Source organism: Sciurus carolinensis, chromosome 2 (assembly GCF_902686445.1).
Source record: "Sciurus carolinensis chromosome 2, mSciCar1.2, whole genome shotgun sequence".
Lineage (NCBI taxonomy): Eukaryota > Metazoa > Chordata > Mammalia > Rodentia > Sciuridae > Sciurus > Sciurus carolinensis.
The window spans coordinates 87,542,200-87,564,829 of NC_062214.1; the positions used below are offsets into that span (position 1 = coordinate 87,542,200).

Here is a 22,630-nt window from a genome sequence, read left to right on the forward strand (position 1 = left end):
CCAAAGATAAAAGTTATTTACTGAAAATCCGATGAATTAATAAACTATGCTGCTTCCACTAAGTGACAGGCAGTTTTATGGGTAACTTGAGGTTACATTAATAAAAATAAGCTTCATAAGTCTGTTCAATAGGGGCTATAAAATTGTGTATGTCTTAGCGAGGGAAAAAACCCAGGATGGAGCAGCGTCTGCTCTAAGAAGGAGCCCGACTCTCAGCCGTTTATTAAAACAGGAAGGAGCCTCCGAAGTACGTTTATGACTCTTTGTGTAAATAACGTTTACATAATTTAAACAATTTCTTCGGCTTTGCTGTCCCATCTGCCCAAGGCCCCGAAGTCCCTCCCGCCTCCAAAAGGAAGCTGGGAGAGCCATAAGGTCTCCCGGAGCCGCGAGTTAATGGCATGTATCATTTACATTGAGGGCATGGCATGTTTGCGAACGGCTCACCACTGAGTGATGAAATGTACAAATGGCTCGGAGAACTCTCCAACCGGAAGGACGGGCGAATCCTGGGATGGAGGAAAAACAAGTCACCAAAAGTCACGACAATTGCTTTTCTTTCTCTTTTTCTCTTTCTATTCCGCCCCCTCCCTGCCCCCGCGGAGGAGCAGCATAAAGATCAGCACAAACATGGGCCTCATCCAATTAAAAAGGCTGGCCACACCCTCCTCCCCACATTTAGGCAAATGCCAAATTTCAAGCCACACATTTTAAGAGGGTGAGAAACCAGCGAGCAAAGAGGGAGGGGAGGTGAAAAAAGGACAATGATAGCCACAGGGTAGGAAGGAAGGTGGGGAAAGTGTAAATGAGAAATTAATGATTATTTAAGTAACACGCAAATGGTCTTGTAATTAACAAAGAGCTGTGAAATTATTCTTGTGTTGACCTTTGTTTCTTTTACTGGGTCTGCTATTTATTTACACTTTCCTGTTTATTTACATTTATTTGTATATTCAACTGCTCTAAACTGCTTGCCCCTAAGCCGGTACCTCTGTGTCAGGTTTTTTAAAAAAACTGTAATAGAACGGCATTTAGAGAGAAAGTTGTTTCAGGAAAATGAATTGCAGCCTCTTTGCCAGTCTGGGCCAACTCATCATCAGAGAGAGCCAGTGAATGAAGGACACAAGGAAAACTCCCTCCACCGCCACCAAACCCAACTGGGATGGAGGTGCGAGTCCCACAGAAGAGCAGAAAGTGCACAGCAGCAGACAACCACCCGGAACACAGGGAGAGGACCCCATTACCATTTGCACAGGAAGGCTTTAAGAATTTAGGAGTTTTTCCAAGAATGACAGAGAGCGCCACTGTGTTTATAGTGTAACAGCTCAGGATGTAATGAAATTACACTGCAGAGTACTTTAACAGTCATCTCATTAGACCTACAGTTGGAACAAGAGAGCCACATAAAGTAGGCAGCTGCAAATGACTCCATTCTCATCTATTCTCATTTGCTATTAAAAATACCTTTCGGCGGCTTTTTTCCTTCCTGACATCCCTACACAAAGTGCCCTGCAAAGTATGATACATGCACCTATTTAAATTAACAAAGGAATGACTTATTTTAATCTCACTGTGCTTTGGAGTGCTTTGGCCATTTGGATGAGCAATATATCATTACATACAACCTTCCAGCGCTGCAGGCAAGAAACTCAGAGCATGCAGCATTTGGTGGGAGCCAAACAATTTCTCTAGCACACAACTGTGTCAAATGCATGCATGTATTCATTATTGAGAACGAGAGGAAATAGCTTTGATGTAGTGGAAAAAAGAAGATGATAAAAGCACCTCTGCAATATGCGTGTCATTATCAATGGTGGCAGATAGATACAATTGCACAGCCTCCTATGTGATTAGTAAATATACATATAATTGCTGTGGCCAATTATCAGAAAAATGAGATCGGTAATTACAAGACAGAAAATTAACTAGAACTCTTATTAAGGCTTTGTTTCCAATTCAAACAACTGGAAACTGCTGGAAAATACAATTAAATCAAAAGGAACTGAGGGGGTCAAAGCAGCCAAAAAAAGAAAAAAGAAGAGAAAAAAAATCCCAAAGAGGTTAACAGACGAGAACCCGGAATGAAATAGTTCTTAGTTTTTGCAAATCTATCCTCTTTGAATTTCCTCTACTCATCCAGAGGAGGGGAAGGCTGGTAATTCTAAACTTAAAATTCTCAGTGGAGAAAGGCTTCCAGGAGGAAAGGAAAACAAAAGAAAATGGGAGTGGGATAAAATCTTGCCAAGTTCAAAGGCTTACACGCAGGCACTACACAGAGAGGATAGGAAAAACGGGGCTGACGAAGCAGTCTACTCCAAAGAAACAAGGCACACAATAACATGACAAGTCCTCGATAAAGGTACCATAAAATGGTCACAGAAGTCCCATTGGTTTGAGGAGCAAAAATAAAACATGATATCAATTTCAGCCTTGGCCTGTTTTAGGAAAGCCATATATATCACCAAGCCTGCAAGACTCTACAAGGTCCAGTTCAAGAAATGACATTTTACTGTCTCAGAAACCATTAGTAAAAAGAGAGTTCAAAGTCTGAGGTGCAGAAATTATTATGAACTCTGATCAGTTAGGAAGCTTCTTGAAACCATTCCCTCAGAGATCTTTCTTTTGCTCTGTCGTGCTCTCCTATCACATTGGAGGTGTCTGAGTAGGAGAAGCTTTAAAATGCAATATTTAGGAAAACAAAGCCTGCTGTCTTAATGGGGCTGAATATTTACCAAGATGGTTAAAATTCTGGATGGTTCTCTACCAAGATCTGGCATAAAACATGATGCTAATGCGGGGTCTCATTTCAAAGCATGATACCGAGAGTAAGTTAATGAATTATAGACAAGGCAACTTGATGAAGATGTCATTTTAACATGGATGAGAAACAAAAAGAGGAAATGTGACATCTTGCATGGGTAGTTAATTTTATTTAAGACCTGATATTGTAGACTGGTAAGTTCCTCATATTATAAAACTAAGGAACACTGGGTGGTGCCCATGAATAATTTATTTCACTTCTGAAAATGCCAATCCAAGTCGACTCTGCAGAACCATGGTGGATTCTCATCTCAGTGGTGCCTAGAAAGAATCACCCATCAAAGATGCGGGGGGAAATTTTAATTTCATGTTCATAATGCCAGATACTTCTCTTCATTCTAAAATCCATGCTTCTTGCATTCCTCAAGGAAGAATTTCCTGAGATGCAGAAGACGGACTAGTAGGGGTGGTCTAAATGACACATTTAAACACGGGGCAAAGTGGATTCCTGAGAGCTTCCAATTCCACAAGATGCCAGAGGGGAGCAGATAAATACACCTGAGAATGTTCACTGTGCTGAAGGGTTTTAAGGTACACTTTTCTCTTTTTTAAAAAAGTAAAAGGAGAAGTTGTTGTAAGTATAGGTCAGGACCTGAAAGACCTCCAAGAACCTGCCTATTCTGATATTTAGTTCAAATCTATGGGCAGGAGGGAGGGCAGTGGACACTCAGTTTGGGCTTCAGCTTTGCTACAACTTGCAGGAAGGGAACATGAGGGACTCTGAGAAACTAGTATAGTAGTTGCTGCTTACTTATCAAAAATAGGTGAAATATGGGTTCAGATAAGGTGGAGAAACACATTTTGAAAACATAAGCACAGATTGAAGAAGCAGCAATACTGATAACTCTTGGTACTGGCTGAAACTGACTCTAAATTGTTAATAAAAGTTATTCTTTTTAAGGTCTTGGGTGCCATATGTCACCTTAAGGGCTTTTTGGGAATGCTTTTCTGTTGAACTTCTAAGCATGGAGGTGTGGAACGATACAGTGGGCATAACCTTAACCAAAAGCCTTAACCTGAGATTCCAGTCCCAAATCAACTTTAGAGTCCTGGGAGGGGGTCACAAGCTGGATTTTGTTATTGAGCAGGCAACTGTTATATAAAAAAAGCTGCCATAAAGCATTTCAGCAAGCAATTCTGGTCATCAAGGAGGACAGCCTCCGAGTCTCAGAGGTTTCAGTAACTACCTGGTCAGCCCCTTTTGCTAAACAACTGGAACGCAAGCATGCGGCACGCCAGAGCCCAGTGAAGGGACAATGGGAAGTTTGAGTGATGCCTTTGCCTTGTGAATAATGAACAGTTCAGGAAGGTCAACCCATTACAACTGAAACTGTTTAATTATTAATTATGCACAATCTATGAGCAAAAGGACAAGTTCAGAATGTTTAATGTGTGCTAACTTCAACCTGACTCTCTCTGGGTATTTTGTTATTAGCACTTGTCAGCAAGGTACTCAGGCATAGAAAAAGGCAAGCAGCAGAAAATCTGTGTGTGTGTGTGTGTGTGTACCTTACTCACTCAAAGAGGTCGAGGAGGGGAGGAGGCAGAAGGAAGTTCAATCCCGATTGCAGCTGCTGGGAACTGAACCCAGGGTTCACTCATGCTAGGCAAATGCTCTACCACAGAGTTGCATCCCCAACCTTTTTAATGTTTTTATTCTGAGACAAGGTCTCACTAATTTGCTGAGGTTGGTCTTAAACTTGTGATCCTCCTGCCTTGGCCTCCTGAGTAGCTGGGATTATAGGAGGGTGCCACTATACCTGGCCACTTTATGACCTTGAATGCAGGCAGGTACACTGGATACTCCAAATACAGAAAATGTAATGGAGAAAAATGCTTTTGAAATCACTTACTTAAAAGGAGATCATTATTTTAAAGAGATATTCTTTTTTGAAATTATGACATATTTTGGCTTTAACAGGATCCATGTGAGTCATCCAACTCACACTCCTCCCCACACGAACAAGTCCAGTAACACTGGGAACATCTGAGAAATTATGATTACCGGTTTGTATCTTGTGTCAATGTCAGTTTCCTGATTGTGATATTGGACATTACTTATGGTGCCACTAAGGGAAACTGAGTGGACAGTACGTAAGATCTCTGTTCTTTCTTACAACTGCATATGACTCTAAAATTATGCCAAAATAGAAAGTTGAAAAAGATAAAGGGACTATTTTTTAAAACTCAAATGAAACTCAGATTCTTAGCAGAACTCTGCTTTGTATAAAGAAGAAACCTGGCCTAAGTGCACAATTAGAAAAAAGTTAAGGGACCTTTGCTTTAAAAATATTCCTGAGGACTTCATTTTTGTCTTTAATTCATAATTAAAGATGACAATGGAACCTGACAATGATGATGATGACAGGCACAAAGTACTGTATAAAAATGATACATTCATTATTTATCTGCTCATTCAGTCAAGTATTTTCTTGAGTGCCTACTATATTGAAGAAAATGAGTCTGGCATTGTAGGATGGTTGATATTTAACCCATATCTACAAAGAATTTATGTATTGTTCAGAGGGGTGAGATACACACTCCCAGTAAATAAACAGTCCTGCAAGATGGAGGGAGGAGATGAGTGGCCGTGTCAAGGTGTGGTGCTCAGGCGGTACCCGGGAGTCCTTAAGTTTTGGTTTTGATTCAGATTGGCTGGTACATGTGACTCTGAAAGGGGAAATGGCAGGAAATAAAGATTTGAATTTAATGCATTTGGATTTCAGGTTTTTGGATTAGAGATGCTCAATTGGCAAACTATGCAAATATTCCAAAATCTGAAAAACTCTGAAATCGGAGATACTTCTGGTCCCAAGCATTTTGGATAGAGAACACTCAACCCGTTCAAGAGTCTGGAGGGTACTGGGTACTTTCTTGGTTCTCCTCTTCCTTCCTCATTCCAGGAGAGCAGGAGAGAATACAAGAGCCTTGAACATAGAAGTCTGTGTCCTACTCAATTCTGCTTGTGCACAACAGGTACTCCTTCAAACCACGGTTTGGTATGTATTGCAGTAAAATATAAGGAAGATAGAAGGGCAGCTTTTCAAAATCTCAGTGTGTGTTTTAAGATGCTAAGTTGTGGTTGTTTGTCACAGCAATAAAAAACAAACAAATACAGTCCTGGAATGAACAGGAAGAGCTTAGCATCCCCCACCTCACTGACAGAGAATCCTCCTACTGGACCAATATGCAAGTGAGAAATAGGTTTTTTTAAATGTGTTACTAAAAAAAGCCTTGGGGTGCACTGGCGAATTCTAAGGTCAGTGGTGTTGTGGTTAGATTAAACCAGCCTAGCAAGTTAAATACATTTTTTTAAAAAGTCAATTTCTAGATTTACTGCTGTCAAGGCATCAAGAATCACACCGAGCCCAACACTGAGAGTTACGTTCCATGTTTTAAAAGTAAGTCATTTAAATAAAATCTGATATTCCTGTGCTCTGGCCCAGTAATTTCTGGCCTCAGGCACTGGGGTTCTTACTAAGTGGCACAGCAATCTTAGATCACTCCTCCTCTTCCTCAGTATGAGGATCAAAGGTCATTTGTAATTCCAGTAGCTTTATGTCAGGCAGAACAGCATTTTGTCTGTCCGTCCCCAGTTGGTTTTTGCTCCTCTACTGCCCACTGCCTTAAAGTAGCATCTCTGTGAGACAACTGGCAGAATCCATAGGACAAATCTGTGCTCCCCTGGGGAGGAAACTTTCTTTGCTAAACACAAAAACCAAAAAACTGGACCCTGTCTTTAAATATCTCCACAGAAGCTAATCTACAAACCAAAAACTACCAGTCCAAAGTGTAATCCAATGGCAGGTTCTGGAGAATTAGCAAAGACTTAATATTTCAAACGACCTCAAGGTTGACATGTGTATGCTTTGGCTGTAACAGACTATAACCAGGAAAAAAAGAGCAGTCACATCTCACCAGAGGGAGAAAGGTGGGGAATGGACGCAGGTGCTCCTGGCTGGTCAGAGACTGAGTTGCCCATGAACCATACCCACATAGTGAACTGGTACAAATTCAACTGATGCTTGTTACACAGATGGAGTTGTAAAAGCATGGCTATTTGTGAGGGAATTTATAATCAGTGTTTTTGGCTTTAAGTGTATTTTAAATTTCAAAATGTGGATGGAGCTGACCTATTCTTTGGAGTGTTATGCAGGACAGTGCTGGAGTGGGTGTGGGGCTTGAATTTAGGAAGGCTTGCAGATGATGTCATCAGAGAGGAAAGCCTCGGGCCCCCCAGCAGGAGACTAGAGAGAGCCCTCCTTTTACTCATCCCACTCCACATCAAGCTCTGAGCAGAGAAAGTGAAAGATGACTCAATTTCCACACTGGGTCACCCCATGCTCTGGGTTGCCAGACGTGACAAATTACATGTGTGGGCATTTTGGTGTGAAGTTCTGTCCGCTGGGTCCGGGCTGACAGTAGCAGCTCATTTAACTTGTCTCAGATGGGCCTGGAACCAGGGCTAAAGGCCTGAATTTCCACCACTGAAACACCTACCCGACCCGTGAACCCTTCAATCAAGGGGAACCAGCTGCTGGCCAAGTGAATCTCACTTCCAGATGGCTTATAAAAAAACACAAAATATAAGTGAACAGGTCTAAAGAAATCTGTCTCTAGGTAACTGAAATATGAAATACAGATATTTTTCCTATTTTCTTTTTCTCCTAAATGTGTTTTGAATATTGTTCAGTAAATAGATAAAATCCTTGTCATCAATGTTATAACAAATTCTTCATTTAGTCTACTTATTTTGTTGTCATTTAAAACATTTACATTTACTCAGAGATTTTCTAAATACAAGGCAAAGATTCTGGTGTTCAATAAAATTCCTTGAAAATAGGTGAGTGGAGAATAGGAAAATGGATTAATCTTTTAAACAGTATTTGCAATTGCTTCCTTTCCACAGTCAATGAACATTTTTTTTCTTTTTATTTCAGGTCTCTTGTTGGTTATAAGCTACAGTGCACAGCATTTATTCAGTGGTGCTTATGTGAACAGCACATACACACACACACACACAGGCATCCTGGCGCACTAACATCCACATACACCTTCCTTTCCAGTGGCTTAGGCAGAGCAGCAAAAAATACTTGTCTCATACCAAAGGGATTTCATTTACAAAAGTAAAACCCGTTATTGTCCTCTTTCCCTGTAGCCTCCCAATGCATTTCCATTGCTTTTCCATAAAACACTGCTGCAAATAATCAAGCATGACCATTGACATCCACAAGATTGAGTTTTAGGAACCATTAAATGAGCTCACCCTCGTGGGAAGACTCCTGCTCAGGCTGGTCTAAAGGTAATTATTCAGCAATTCCTACCTGTGGTTTTACCTTGTCCCTATATAGTGTTTGAATTTCATACTCTGGTAAGGTCAATTTTTTTTTCCTCTGGAAAAGTCCAGCTACACATGTTTGATTCAGGACCTAAATTATAATGTTAATATATACGCTGGCATTTCAACCAGGTTCTATGGGAAGAAGCTCTGATTTAAAGCAGTCTTAGATTAATGATGAATGGTAAACTATATTAAACAAAAACAAGAGAGGAAATCGAGGAGAGAAAAATAACCCTTAATAGGTTCCTAAATGGAAGGAAGAATTCCTCTTCTCGCAGGCAAGGATGTGAACCACGTCCACACACTGCTCAAGTGCAAGAACCCGGCAGGTCCGTGTCCTGGAAAACCAACAAGCCGGAACACCACCACGCCAGACTCCGAACTCACTGCAAACCCAGTCCACACCGCCACACTGGATGTCCTCCTGAATGTTCACTCAACTGTTAGTTAAAATAATTACTGCCATTTGCCACCTGCACTGCAAGCTACAGATAAGGGGAAAACAGAACTTGCAGTGACTGCATGGAGTACGAGTGTCGCCGCGTTTGCTTGCATGTTTTTAAACAAATCCAAGTGCTACATCAGCTACAAACCAAAGGCTTAGAATTATATGTGAATTTGGGTTATGCTTGGTTCCATACAACAAATATCAGAGAGAAGGGACCGTAAAGCTGGCTGAAGGAGAGGCTGCAGCAGTTTAAAATTAGTTAATATGAGAGGAACAAAGAGGGGGAGAGCAAGGGAGGGGGGAAGGGAGAGGAAATGAAAAAAATAGAACTACATACTGTGAAATGAACAAGTTCAGTTAGAATGTTCATCAGGATTTGGAAAATCATAATGCCATCTGCTACTCTGGACCTCAGAACATCAGGGATCTCGTGGGCCCAGACGCTTTCATTTCCAGGAGGAAGGAAGGAACTTACACTCCCTGGAATGCTGCCTCCATTCTGGAATGGAGGCGACAACCCCAGCCGACCAGTTTGGAATCTCTTTTGAGAACATTTCGCTGCTTGCACACGCATATCCCCTGGTTTAGGGAAAATTAACGGCAGGCAAAACGATTACAAGCCACTCGGCAGTGAAGCAGAGCGGTGCCCCAGCCCGGGTGGCTGGGTAACTGACCCTGGCATCCAGCTTGGGCTCAGGGTGTGTAGGTCCCATCATGGTGGATTAAACGAGCATTGTCCTACAGCTGGGTAAGACTTCACAATAGAGCAACACATGTTAAATGACAGCAGCCAAAACTGGCCCCACCAGGCAACTGCCCATTCACAGGACGCTATTCACAGGCCTCTACCACCAAGAAATTAATTCATTAATAATACATCAGGCTTCATGGACAATTCAAAGGAAATGACACAGAGCTACTTGTTCAATGACTACGTAAAGATGCAGACTTTTTCCTGGTTAAAAAACCCCACAAATCTAATTGACTTACTGAAACCAAAATCATGGGGATGTTTATGTTTAATATTTTGGTTGGTAAAAAAGAAGAAATGGAGAAAGTCTATCCACTGAATTCATCAGTGCCACTAGAAAATAATAAAATACAGACTGTAGCAGTAGCTAAGAAAATCTGATTTTATATAACTTTTTAAAAAATCAAATTTTCCTTCTTTCAGAGTCTACGTGAAGCTTTCAGACTATCAGGAAAAAAATGTTCTCTTAAATTGTTTCTTCTGTAACTTTTTTTTTTTTAAACTTACTTCTTTCTTATTCCTCTCTCCCAACAACTCATAAATATGAATTAAATATAATTATAAATGAACAGAACATTAACTTTGGATTACTGCTGTGTTTTGGTAGAATGTTAATGTCATTTCTAAAGAAATAGTTATTACCAATAGAAAAAAGTAATTACTAAAGGAATCCTGGCCTAAATGCTAACCTATTTTCAATCTTCACATCAGCTAAACAGCATTAATTTAAACACACTGGACTTTTCAAAGGAGGTATTAAATTTCTAAATACTGCCTTACATAAAAGAGGAATATCAGTTTTCAGGCTCCAATTATATATTCCCAATACTGTGAGACACAGGTCTAGTTAATACTGCTGCAGGACAGGTTACTGTGTGTATCACTTGTATTAACTTACCAAGTTTCTAAGGCCTGAGTCACTAACTCATGCAAGCGGTACCCACCATGAAATCCCACATCAGAACTACCTGGAGCTAGGTTAGAGCAAGTCAGTGTGGTCGGAGGCTGTGGGTGCACATGGGCTGGAGGGTGCAGGCCAACAGGTCTGCTTTGCCTGAAAGCCACCTGAGTTATGTGCTGTGAAAGGAACAAGCCACCCTTTCATGATGCTGGCAGCCAGGCAGGTGGGAGAGGTCCATTTTAATTCTTACTAACTTCAGCGGCCAGAGTTATGTAACATCCCTCCGGAAAAAGACAGCATGTTATTCCCTCTGGAGTTGGGTGATACCACTTTTTGTACTTTTTTAATTCCAGGGAGGAATTATTAGGCAGTTATTCTTACCCTGCCCCCAACAGCACGTGTATCTTCTGAGTTATCCTGTCTGGTGGCAATCATTTCACAAATCAAAACGTGGTGTATAACTAAAACATACATAATTTCTATTTGTAAATTACACCTCAGTAAAGCTGGGGAATGCAACTTTTACTTTATACAAGGCACAGGTGTATTAAAATTTTCTGTGTACCTTTAACTTGCTTCTTTTCTCTTTCCCCCTATTCTCAAAGAGAGGCATAAGCAAATAATAATAATAATAATGAAATAAAAACAGAGACTTGATACATATGGGGGACAGTCTCCTTCATACAGGAACAGGTAACTTATCCTAGAGTTCACCTGTAATGTGTATGAAACCCAAAACAGAGTGTGTAACAATGACAGGAAGGGCTGTGGCTCTAAGAAGGGGACCTCTGTGCTCAGTGTGGGGGCTGGGTTCGCCCCATAAGGTCTGCAGCCAAGAAAAGGGATTGACAAGCATGCAGGACGGTGCAGGACAATGGAAACGAGGAGACAGCTGAGTGACGAACAAGGAGACAGGAAGGGGAGCCCTTGCTCTGGGCAGCCTTGGGTCCTCAGTGAAGGGAGCCAGGAGGATTTGATCCAGATGGGAACAGATTTTCTTGGTAAATGAAACAAAACAAACCCCAATTTAACAGCCCGTTATACACTTATAAAAGTCTCTGTCTTTTCTAAGTTCTGATGCCTCTGACCACAAAACTTCATGAAGACTAAGAAAATGCCTACTATTTACCTCTCTGCCTGGCTGGCACGGCACATCATGACAGTGGTACTAAAAAAGTTCCCATGACTGCAAATGCCTCAACTCCCCAGAGCCCTTATAGGGACTCTTGGTTTAGATGTGGCTCCCCTAATGTTTCCTAGAAATGCCAGCAAACATGCCCAGTGCGGGAAGAAGGCAGTGGCAGAGGCCAGCTCTGTTGGGGTAGCTCAGTGAAGAAGATGGAGCCCAGCACAGCACATGTGGACAGGAGAGGGGAGGACACAGAAGACTGAGGAAGGGAGGAGAAAATGAGGGAAGTGCCTCCTTTATAACCATATTTTTTTCTGGTACTGGGAATGGGGTGCTCTGTCACTAAGCGACATCCACAGCCATTTTTTTTTTTATCTAATTTTTTTTTGGATCTTTATTTTATTCATTTATTTATATGTTGTGCCGAGGATGGAGCCAGTGCCTCACACATGCTAGGCAAGTGCTCTACCATGGGGCTACAACCCCAGTCCCCACAGCAATTTTTATTTATTTTTTTTATTTATTTTTTTTGCAGTACTGGGGCTCGAACTCAGGGCCTTGTGCTTGTGAGGCAAGCACTCTACCTGCTGAGCTATCTCCCCAGACCCAGCAATTTTTATTTTTTATTTTGAGACAGGATCTTGCCAAGTTGCTCAGGTTGGCCTTCAACTCTTATTCTTCTGCCTCCCCAAGTCACTGGGATAACAAGAGTGTGCCACTGCACCCAGCTATCACCACATTCTTAAAAAGCTTAAAGCTTCCCGCTCTGCCTGTTTCTCCTACCACTTCACTTCTTCAGAATTATCTCTGAGAAAATATAGATCTCAATGTGTGGAGCCTTCCAAGGATTTTCCCGCCCATAGGGTAACACCTGAGCTTCTTGGCATGGCATCTGATGCTCCCACACATGGTGCTTTCAGCTCCACTTTGAGCTGTCCCAAGCTCTGCTTGGTTGTGACCCTCGCTCTGTGGGACGACCTTCTCCCCTTTCCAGGTCATGAATGCCTACGTATTCTCCCGGCCAGCTCAAATACCACCTCCTCTTTGAAGTTGCTTGTTACCTTCCCAAATCTTCCAGCCTACCATACTCCTGCCCAGTGCAAGGCAAAATCAGCACAGCACTGTTTATATAGCTTTATTATAATTTTTATCATACTGAATCAAATTTAGTTCATGAATGTGTCTCTCACTAGATGATGCAGTTATCCAACACAGGGGTCTATCCCAGCACATGGCAGAGATCATGGCCCAAGTGGGAACTCAATGGAGGAGGACTGCAAGTTCAAAGCCAGCTTCCTCGAAAGCCAGGTGCTGAGCAACTCAGTGAGACCCCGTCTCTAAATAAAATACAAAACAGGCCTGGGGATGTGGCTCAGGAGTCGAGTGCCCCTGAGTTCAATCTCCAATACTTGAAAAACAAAAACAACAACAACAACAACAAAAAACCACATCGAGATTTCATCTTCGACCAGTCAGAATAGCAACTATAAGAATATAAATAAAATAAATGCTGGTGACGATGTGGGGAAAAAAGAACACTTACTTACACACGGTAGGTGGAAATGTAAATTATTATAGCCCCTATAGAAATCAGTAAAGAGGTTCTTCAAAACACTAAAAATCGAGCTACCATATGATCCAGTTATACCACTGCTTGGTATTTATCCCAAAGAATTAAAGGTGGCATAGTTTAGGGATACACGTGTGCCCATGTTTACTGCAGTGCAGTTCACAATAGCCAAATTATGGAATCAGCCTAGGTGTCCAACAGTAGATGAATGGATAAAAAAAAATGTGGTATAATTATACAATAGAGCTTTATTCAGTCATAAAGAAGAACAAAATTACATTATTTGCAAGAAAATCGATGGCACTGGAGAGTACCATGTTACGTGAAATAGGTCAAACTCAGACAAGTGTCATATGGTTTCTCTCATATGTGGAAGCTAGAGGGGGAAAAAAGGGATCTCATGAAAGTAGAAGGGAGATCCTAAGGGTAGAGTAAGAAGATCAGGGGAAAGGAGGAGGGAAGGATAAGAAATAGTACTGGGAAATGAAATTGGTTAAATTATGTTTTATGCAGGTGTAACTATGCCACAACAAACCCCACTATTCTGTATAATTAAAATGCACCAATAAAAGTTCTTTTTGTTTGTTTTTGATCCTGGGGATTGAACCTGGGAAGCATAACCACAGAGACACATCCTCAGCCCTTCTTTATTTTGAGACAGAGTCTTGGTAAGTGCCTCGCTAAGTTGCTGATACTGGCTTTAAACTCGAGATCCTCCTACCTCAGTCTCCCAAGTTCTTGGGATTACAGGCATGCACAAGCATGCCCGGCTAATAAAAAAAAAAGGCTTAAAAATATGGATTTCCTAGCAGAACTGGTCTTTCACAAAATGAACTGTGGTTTATGTTTGTCTTCTCTTTTTTCTTCTGCTGAGGCCCATCTTATTGACCTAAATAAGACCTTTGTCCTATAATACAACAGCTAAACACAGAGGTCATTATAGAGCAACTTGCTTCTCTCTCTCTCTCTCTCTCTTTTTTTCTTTTGGTACCAGGAATTGAACTCAAGGGCACTTGGCCACTGAGCCACATCCCTAGTCCTATTTTGTATTTTATTTAGAGACGGTCTCACTGAGTTGCTTAGTGCCTCACTGTTGCTGAGGCTGGCTTTGAACTTGCGATCCTCCTGCCTCAGCCTCTGGAGCCACTGGGATTACAGGTGTGCGCCACTGCACCTGGTCTCCCTTTTTTTTTTTTTTTAACTTTAAAAAAATTAAATATATTTCATATAAAATAAAATTCACCTCTTTAAAATATCCAACTCAGTTTCAGAACATTTCTATCACCCTGAAAAGAAACCTAGTACCAGTAATAGTCACTTCTAATTCCCCTGTCCCCTCTAATGTCCTTGCTGTTTACTAACTAAGCTATTTTCTGTCTCCATGGATTTCCCTGTCATGAACTTTGCCTGTAAATAAATTTCATATAAGGCTTTTTATGCCTGGTTTCCTTCATTTAGTGTTTTCAAGGTACCTTATGTTGTAGCATTTATCAGTTCTTTATTCCTATTTATGACTTCAGTCATAAATATTCCAAAGTGTGGATATACCACTTTTTTTTTTTTTTTCACATTCATCAGCTGATGAACTTCTGGATTGTTTCTATTTTTTAAAAAAATATTTTTAGTTGTAAAATAAAATACCTTTATTTTATTTATTTATTTTTATGCAGAGCTGAGGATTGAACCCAGTGTCTCACACATGCTAGGCAAGCGCTCTACCACTGAGCCATAAGCCCAGTTCCTGTTTCTTCTATTTTTTGTCTACAATGAATAAATGCTGCTATGAAAATCTCATGTTTTTATATGGACATGTGTTTTTAGTTCTCTCAGATACATTTCTAGGAGTGGAATTGTTGGGTCATATAATGATAATTCAGTTTAAGTTTTAAAAAAAAATTTTGTGGTGCAGGGATTGAACCCAAGGTCTCACACATACTAGGCAAGTGCTATACCACTGAGCTATACCCCTAGCCCTATGTTTAGATTTTTGATGATAGCAATTGTACCATTCTATATTCCCATCAGTAATTTATGAGGATTTTAATTTCTTCACATTCTTGCCAACACTAGTTATTTTCCATTTTTTTATTTTAGCCATTCAGTAGGTATGAAATAGTCACTCATAGTTTTGACTTAAATTCTCTAATTAATGATATTGAACATATTTTCATGTGCTTATTCAACATTTATATATCTTCTTTGGATTAATGCTATTTTAATTCTTTGCCCATTTTAAAATTGGTTTATCTGTCTTTTTAAGTATTACTGAGTTGGGGGAGTATTGCTATTTTAATATTAAGTCTTCTACTCCATGAACACAGACTGTCTTTCTACTTATTTATGTTTTTAATTTCTTTCAATGATGTTTTGTAGTTTTCAGTACACAAATTCTTATGTTAAATTTATTCCTAAGTCTTTAATTCTTTCTGATGATTGCAACTTGAGTTGTTTTTTTAATTTTGTTTCTGTATTGGCTATTTTGGATTACTAGTGTACAGAAATACAAGAGAGTTTTGTGTCTTGATGTTATATCTTGCACTTCGCTGAATTTGTTTATTGACTAATTTTTTTTAAAGATTTTCTAGGGCTTTCTATATATCATATCACAACATCTGCAAATATATTTTTACTTCTTCCTTTTCAACATGGATGTGTTTTCTCCTGGATGAACTGCCGTGCACAGAACCTCTAGAGCAATGATGAGCAGATGTGGCAAGAATGAGCATTCTTATCTCTGATTGAGGGGAAAACGTTTGGTCTTTCACCATTAAGTATGATGTTAACTGTGAGTTTGGATAGATATTTCTTTTTTTAAATTTTTTTAATCGTTGATGGACCTTTATTTTATTTGTTTATATGTGGCGCTGAGAATCGAACCCAGTGCCTCACATATGTTAGGCAAGCACTCTACCTGTGAGCCACAACTCTAGCCCCCTGAATAGATATTTCTTATAAAGTCATAGAAGTTACTTTTTAACAAGTTTGTTGAATGTCTTTATTATAAAAGGGTATGTTGGACTTTGTCAAATGCTTTTCTGTGTCTACTGAGATAATTATGTGATTATTGTCTTTTATTCTATTAATATATGACACTGATTGATTTTCACATGTTGGACCAACCTTGTATTCCCGGGAAAATCCCAGTTGGTTATGATTTTCTGTTCTTTTTATACCTTGCTGAATTAATTTTGCTGGTATTTTCTTGAAGGTTTTTGTATCTATATTGACAAGGAATGTTGGTCTGCAGTTTTCTTTTTTTGTGAGTATTTGGCTTTGGTATCAGGATAATACTTCAAAGGAGAAATTAGGAAGTATTCTCTCATCTTTTACATTTTGGAAAGTTTGAGAAGACATGCTGCTAATTCTTCATGAAACATTTGGTAGGACTCACCAATATAGTGATATATGGTCCTGAGCTTTCCTCTGTGGGAAGTTTTTTTTTTTTTTTTTTTTAAACATATCTTTCCTTATAATAGGTTTATTCAGATTCTCTTTTGTTCTTAAGACAGTATTGGCAGTTTGTGTCTTTCTAGGAATTTGTTCATTTCATCTAGGTTATCTAATTTGGTGGCCTACAATTTTTCATAGTATTCCCTTATAATCCTTTTATTTCTACAGAGTTGGTAGTAATGTGTCCTCTTTAATTCCTGATATTATCCTATCTGATTTTATTCCTTATTTTATTCCTGATTTTCATTCCTATCTCATTCCTTTTTATTTTTTATTTTATTTTCATTCCTTTTTATTTTTTATTTTGAGACAGGGTCTTGCTAAGTTGCTGAGAGTCTTGCTATATTGCCCAAGGGCCTCAAACTCGTTATCATCTTGCCTCAGCCTCCTGAGTCACTGGGATCAGGGGTGTAGGCCATCACACCTGGCTTTTCTCAATTATAGGCTGTTACTAACCACTAGAAGTTTGTGCTATTTCAGAATTACTTAATTTTCTACAAACCTTGCAGTTCTAAGAAACCAACAATTTTGGGTAGCTACTTCTTATCAGGTATAAAACAACACACAAATTCACATTTTATGGGTAAAGTGAATAGAGAAGCAGAAGTATAAATCAGGGATTTGTTACTTTTTCTGTTGAGCACCTACAGATGCCAAATAGGAATTCATTTTTAGCTATAATATACCTGAAACATATCTATACTCAGAATAGTAACCCATTTTTCTGGTGTCTTATTTCAGACAACCCAAACATTCTGAAATACATCTGTCAACTCAAAAATGATTCACAAGGTAGTTTCAGCCCTTCTGCCTGGCATTTCCTTGTTTTCTTTCCTAATCTAGGAAATTCCTATTTGTCTTTGAAGACTGAGTGAGTTAAATGTCACCTCTTCTAATCCACCCTCAGTCCTAGGTTCTATGGTATTATTCATCCTGCACTGACCACACTTCTTCATTTCTATACCCATCTCCTTGCCAAGGCTGTGGACTACCTAGGGGCAGACTCAAGGGTGAGGTGCACTTTAGTCTTTGTCGTTCTCAGTACCTCAGTCCACTGATAGCCCCCACCAGGGGCCTCCAGACAGCCTGGGAGTTGGTGACCCAGACACCACTGATGTATTCCCATCTGCTCCAACACCAGTATGGCCAACTCTCTGCTGCCAGTCATGCTGGGAGCCCAGGTACTGGAGACAGCTGAAGGTGACTCTGTTGCCTCCTGAGTCCTGGCACAAGTGTTGGCCCAGAATGTGTGACTGTGATTCTGTCTTCTTACCCTGACTTACAGACATTGTGTAGTTGGCCTGGGTGCCCGTAGAGTCCCAGTTCTCTCTAGTTTGACCACAGTCTGCTCAGCTCAGGCTGGTATACAGGGGCAACTGACAGCTATCTGCTGAGTAAATGAACACAGGCCCACCCACTCCATTTCATTAAAGAGGGGTATGAGCCTCTGTGTTCCTCTTCAGACAAGCCTGTATGACCTTGAGCATACTCCTTGGTGTCTGATCTCATTTGGAGCCTTTACATGGCTAGGGTCCCTCTTAGAAGATAGAGGGAAGATAGAGGATTGGTTTGCTGGGGTAGTAGGTAGATGGACACTGACAAGAATGAGGAGTGACCACAGAAAACAGAGGCAATCACAAGAGAGGACACAGGAAAAGCACCAAGCAGAGCAGCACAGTGCAGAAGGCTGTTTAGCCTAGGGGCAAATAGCTCTGTACTTCAGAGGCCCCAAAACATCACTGGGTGTCAAGGCCAGATGCACAAGCAAAATGGTTGGTAAAATTCAGTGAAAGAACAAAGTAGGCCCCACACCATTTTATAGCCCTAGAGGGCATCAATACATCAAAATTTAGTTCAGTACCATGTTCAAAACAAGGACCTGAATCATTGAGAAAAGGTTAAATGATATTCACCATACTCTGTCAATAGGCTGCCAAGAATAAACACATTTTAGAAATATTTCTTTTGAAAAATGCAAATTTTCTCATAGATGTCAGAGCTTAAAGTAATAAATTTCAGTTACCTAGACAATAGGGGCCACCTTAATCCCAAAATATCAGAGAGCTAAGGCATCAGGTACACAGAGGTGCACCACTTACAATGAGCCGAAACAATTTACAAGGTAGGCAGTCAGAAACTGGGGAGCAACTGGTTACATAAGGGTCTTAAGGTAAATAGTTTTGTGGAGAGAACAACTCGGGCACCAGGTGGTGTCTTGAGAATATCACTCACATACTGAGTAAGCCAGCTCCAAGCCAGATTTGGATCGCCCAGATTTCTGACTGGAGCCTAGATTCTTCTTGGCTACCCTTCCAGTTTCTGATCTGTGGTTCAAGTTTCATGTTCATGATTCTTATTCCTCTGTTTAGTTTTTGGGGTCTTCTGTTGGGCCACATGGTGACTAACTCTGGCTCTGTCCCACAATTCTACCCCCAGACTGGCTCTAACTTTCACTGCTGGCTGTTTTGGCTCCTTGTTTTACTGCTTCTTCATCCTTTGCCAGGCCATGACAGAAGATCAAGCTGAATCCACAAAATAATAAAGTATGTTATTCTGGGTTCTGCTATAGCCTAATTCACTTTGTTTGAATTAGGCTCCCTTAAAAGTAGCATTTTTTGACCCGACTTTTCTCTACCTGGGAACAGTACCAGTTTCTGCTACCCATTCCCAAGGAGAAAAATGGCTCCACTCCTGGCTGGTTATGTTCATTAACAAACAGAAGCACTAAAAGTTGGATCTCTTGATGGCTACTTGTCCCGTGGGACCTATGTGGGCAGATTTATCCTTTAAAAAGTCACTAATATAGTGGTTCTTAAACATTAATGTGCAGAGTTACCTATGAAGCTAGTAGCTTCTGGGTGTTACCTTCAAATTACTTAGTAATCTGGGCCCAGAATTCAGCATCTTTAAGAGTCTTAGCCAGTTAGTTCTTGGACCACTCTATGAGGAATGGTGCATCACAGCAATGACAAACCTGACACACACACACAGGACAAGCACAGCTAAGTGCAGCTCCCCACCAGTCTCCTCTTTGATGCCATCAAGTGATTTGCTATGACAGGTCACCTAGGTTGATTCTTCCCTAATTCTCTTACTGTAGAACATCAGCTCAGTTCAAAGATCAACATGGCTTTAGTAAAGACAATGTCGATTTCACAAGATTCCATAAGGAAGATAGTCTAATATGGTTTTGGAATAAATGGGGATACAATTTTATGTATTTTTTTCTCTTGAGTGAGGAAGAAATGCTATGATGAACACACCATTTAAGTGACAGACTACTGCTTCACAGACTATCACCTTATGATAATTTCAAGTCTCGTGATTTTGCCCAAATTAAGTAAAATATTTCAAATTTATAGCACTCACTGCTACTGTAAATATGGAATGAAAATATCTATCTGATCCAGAAAACCTTCAGATAAGCTCTCCAGCAATACACGTATTATTGGTGAGGAATATCTGTACCGGAATGTTCAGGTACAGGAGCCCAGCAAACCAAGAACAGCAGAGCCTGGAAATGGCAGCAGGCTGTGCATTTAATTGGGCGGGCCAAGTTTCTCTGGGCACTTCCCCAAGCAAAGCTGGAGGGGGAACCTCAGGAAAATCAGTTTAATTAGGAGGATTCTGATGGGGATAGAAGGCTTTTGGAATCTAAGATGACAGAAGATATTGATGAGCTATTAGATCCAGGAGGCCTGTCTGATATCTGAGATAATGGCGTCTCCATTTGTTTCAGGACGATGCCTTCATTTTTGCACCAACATGGTTTATGGCTTGCAGGGGATATATGGACTGACTGATGCAACCATTAAGGATGTTAGAGCCCCATTCTTACTATTATTGTGATATGTGTGTGTTTTTGTCTTTTTCCTAGGAGGATCTTTATTTTTTCTCCCAAATCTCATAACTGGTTATGCAGATGTTTAATTGAGAGGAATAACTATGAATTACGGTTTGTTTGTTTTTTTTTCTTTCAAACTTTCCTATCTGAATCATTTATTGCTTTCCCTCTCTATTTACAAGTGTTCTAAATATTAGGAAATTAAAGTTTAAAAAACTAAATGTTGCTGGTAGGCAAGCCCAAGCCTGGAGAAGCAGTTTTGTAAAAATGTTAATGTTTCCTGGGAGGCTGTATACTCTGACACTGCTCCTGTACACAAAGAAGGAATTTAAAGTCAGAATAAGGAGTTGAAAAAATTGAGAAAGAAATGCAGGTAGATGAGCTCAATGAAGGCATGTGGATGGTGGAACTCTGAGGGAGAAGGACGACTGAGGTGAGGTCACTTAAACTGTGAGATGGCTAGTTTCTAGAATACGTAAGAAGTTAGGGGTGTGTGCTCAAGGAAGTGCCTAATCAGGAAACTCACACTGAGCCGCTGAACTAAAGCTTTTGAACCCTTTTTCACCCTGCTATGCTCTGAGTAGATAAAGGAAGGCATATTTTACCCAGCTTTGTTGGTCATCCCGCTCTGACCCTAGCCTACTGAGTGACTTTAAATGTCTGCTATGGAAAAAATGAAACCACTTTAATTTCCAGCTCCATCCCATCTGGCCAGGGAGAGGATCAATTAATATTTTTTTGTTTTGTCTTTAGGGCCTCTGACACCCCTGAGGACCAGCCTGTGGGACAGTCTGTCTTTGCAGGGATTCTTGGCCAGAATCAGGAGAACAGGACTCAGGACGAGGCCAGTTCACGTAACACAGCTCGGAGCATACAACACAACTTGCTCTGAGGATGTTGGGCATTGTGCTTCATTAGGAAACAAAATATAAGCTTTCCACACCATTAGGAATGACTTTAGGAGTGAAAGCACATAAGACGATGCCTCACCTCATCAACAATGCACTGCAGAAGCTGGAGAGGCTGCAATGGAAAAGAAGAGAGGGAAAAGTATTAGCCTCCGCGCAATATCTTTACAGTGGAGTGGAAAGAAAAAATCATTAATGCAATAAAATATAGCAAGATTAATCAACAACAGCAAACTCTTATAAAAACATTGATGCTCAGGATGTTCTATTATTTCTAATGGTACCTAATCTAATACAGGCAGTTAAAGGTTTGCATTTTCTTCAAAATGCAATTTGCTAAGTTTAAAACAAGGCATTCAAGCATGCAAAGGAAGCAGCCATCAGGAAAAAGAAAAGTGAATTTTTTTCTGAACTCATAAAGCTTACCATTAAAGATCCCTGGTTTTTCTGAATCTGAAAAAAGGCAATATGTAATTAGCATGTCATAATCAAAATGACTCACTTGGACACATTATGATCACTGAGAGAAAATTATTGCATTGCTGGTGGCAATTTGTGGGCATGTGTTAACACAATTTACATAATGAAAATACACAAATGTTAATAGCTCGCTTCTCATTTATAGGCGAAAGTCAGCAGAATGTTAATTTCACACAACACTTTTTAGTACCCTCCAGGTTGTATTAGAATAGGGAGAAAAACCATAATCCATTTCAAAAGGCTGTTTACGATTCAGATATAAATAATGTTTTATATTGCTAGATTGTGAACACTGGGCTTAATGTTGCAATCATTGCTAATGTTATGAAGCTCACTCTTTTTAAATTAAAAACCGATTTATTTAAAATTGAAATTAAATCATAGTCAGAAATTAGAATTTTGGATTCCTGCCAGTGTCTGCTCACAATCCCCTATTTTGTGAAGAAAACTTTAATTATGTGGTTGAAGTATTTGCTTCTAACTTGGGAGTGGGGTAGAAACTCCACCTTTTCCATGTTCCTTCAGCCTGTTTCCAGGGCAGTAAGGCTCTCTGGGACGATCAAATTCATGCAATTCTGACACTTTCTCAGGAGTAAAAGCAGAGTCCAATCAGAGTGCTGTTCCTAATCAACATTCTGAGGACAGGCTGTTCACATTGAACCCTGAGAGCCCAGGTCTCTTAGAAAGTTATCAGAACGTGACAACTTAGTGATTAAAATATTAAATAATTCAGTGCCCCCTCCAATGCTGACAGTTACTACAAACTCATTGAAAATGGAGTCCCAGGTACAAAGTTTCCTCAAGTAGGAAATTTTTAGAAACCAATTATTACTATTGATGAATCAACTGTTTTTTGGGATACATGAGTTTTAACCAGCAGGTAAAACGTAGGGCAATAGCAATAGTCCTAATATGTTGTGTTTTTTTAATTTTTGGGGGGAGGGGTACTGGGGATTGAACTCAGGGGCAATTGACCACAGAGTCACAT

At 40.1% G+C, this 22,630-nt stretch overlaps 1 protein-coding gene across 5 annotated transcripts in view; it reads right to left on the reverse strand.

Annotated features, from left to right (window-relative positions):
- Map2k5 (mitogen-activated protein kinase kinase 5) overlaps window positions 1-22,630 on the reverse strand; it is a 232,700-nt gene that overhangs the window by 38,259 nt on the left and 171,811 nt on the right. For 4 of the 5 annotated variants that reach the window (XR_007106679.1, XM_047537347.1, XM_047537341.1 and 1 more), the window contains 3 exons: window positions 21,589-21,615; window positions 21,245-21,277; window positions 448-509 (listed from right to left, as the gene is read on the reverse strand). Coding sequence is in view for 4 of the 5 variants with exons in the window: in XM_047537347.1 (XP_047393303.1) it covers window positions 448-509; window positions 21,245-21,277; window positions 21,589-21,615 (122 nt within the window). In the remaining variant the exon portion in view is untranslated. The remainder of the gene's footprint in view (window positions 1-447; window positions 510-21,244; window positions 21,278-21,588; window positions 21,616-22,630) is intronic. The other variant, XM_047537354.1, reaches the window with a different exon arrangement.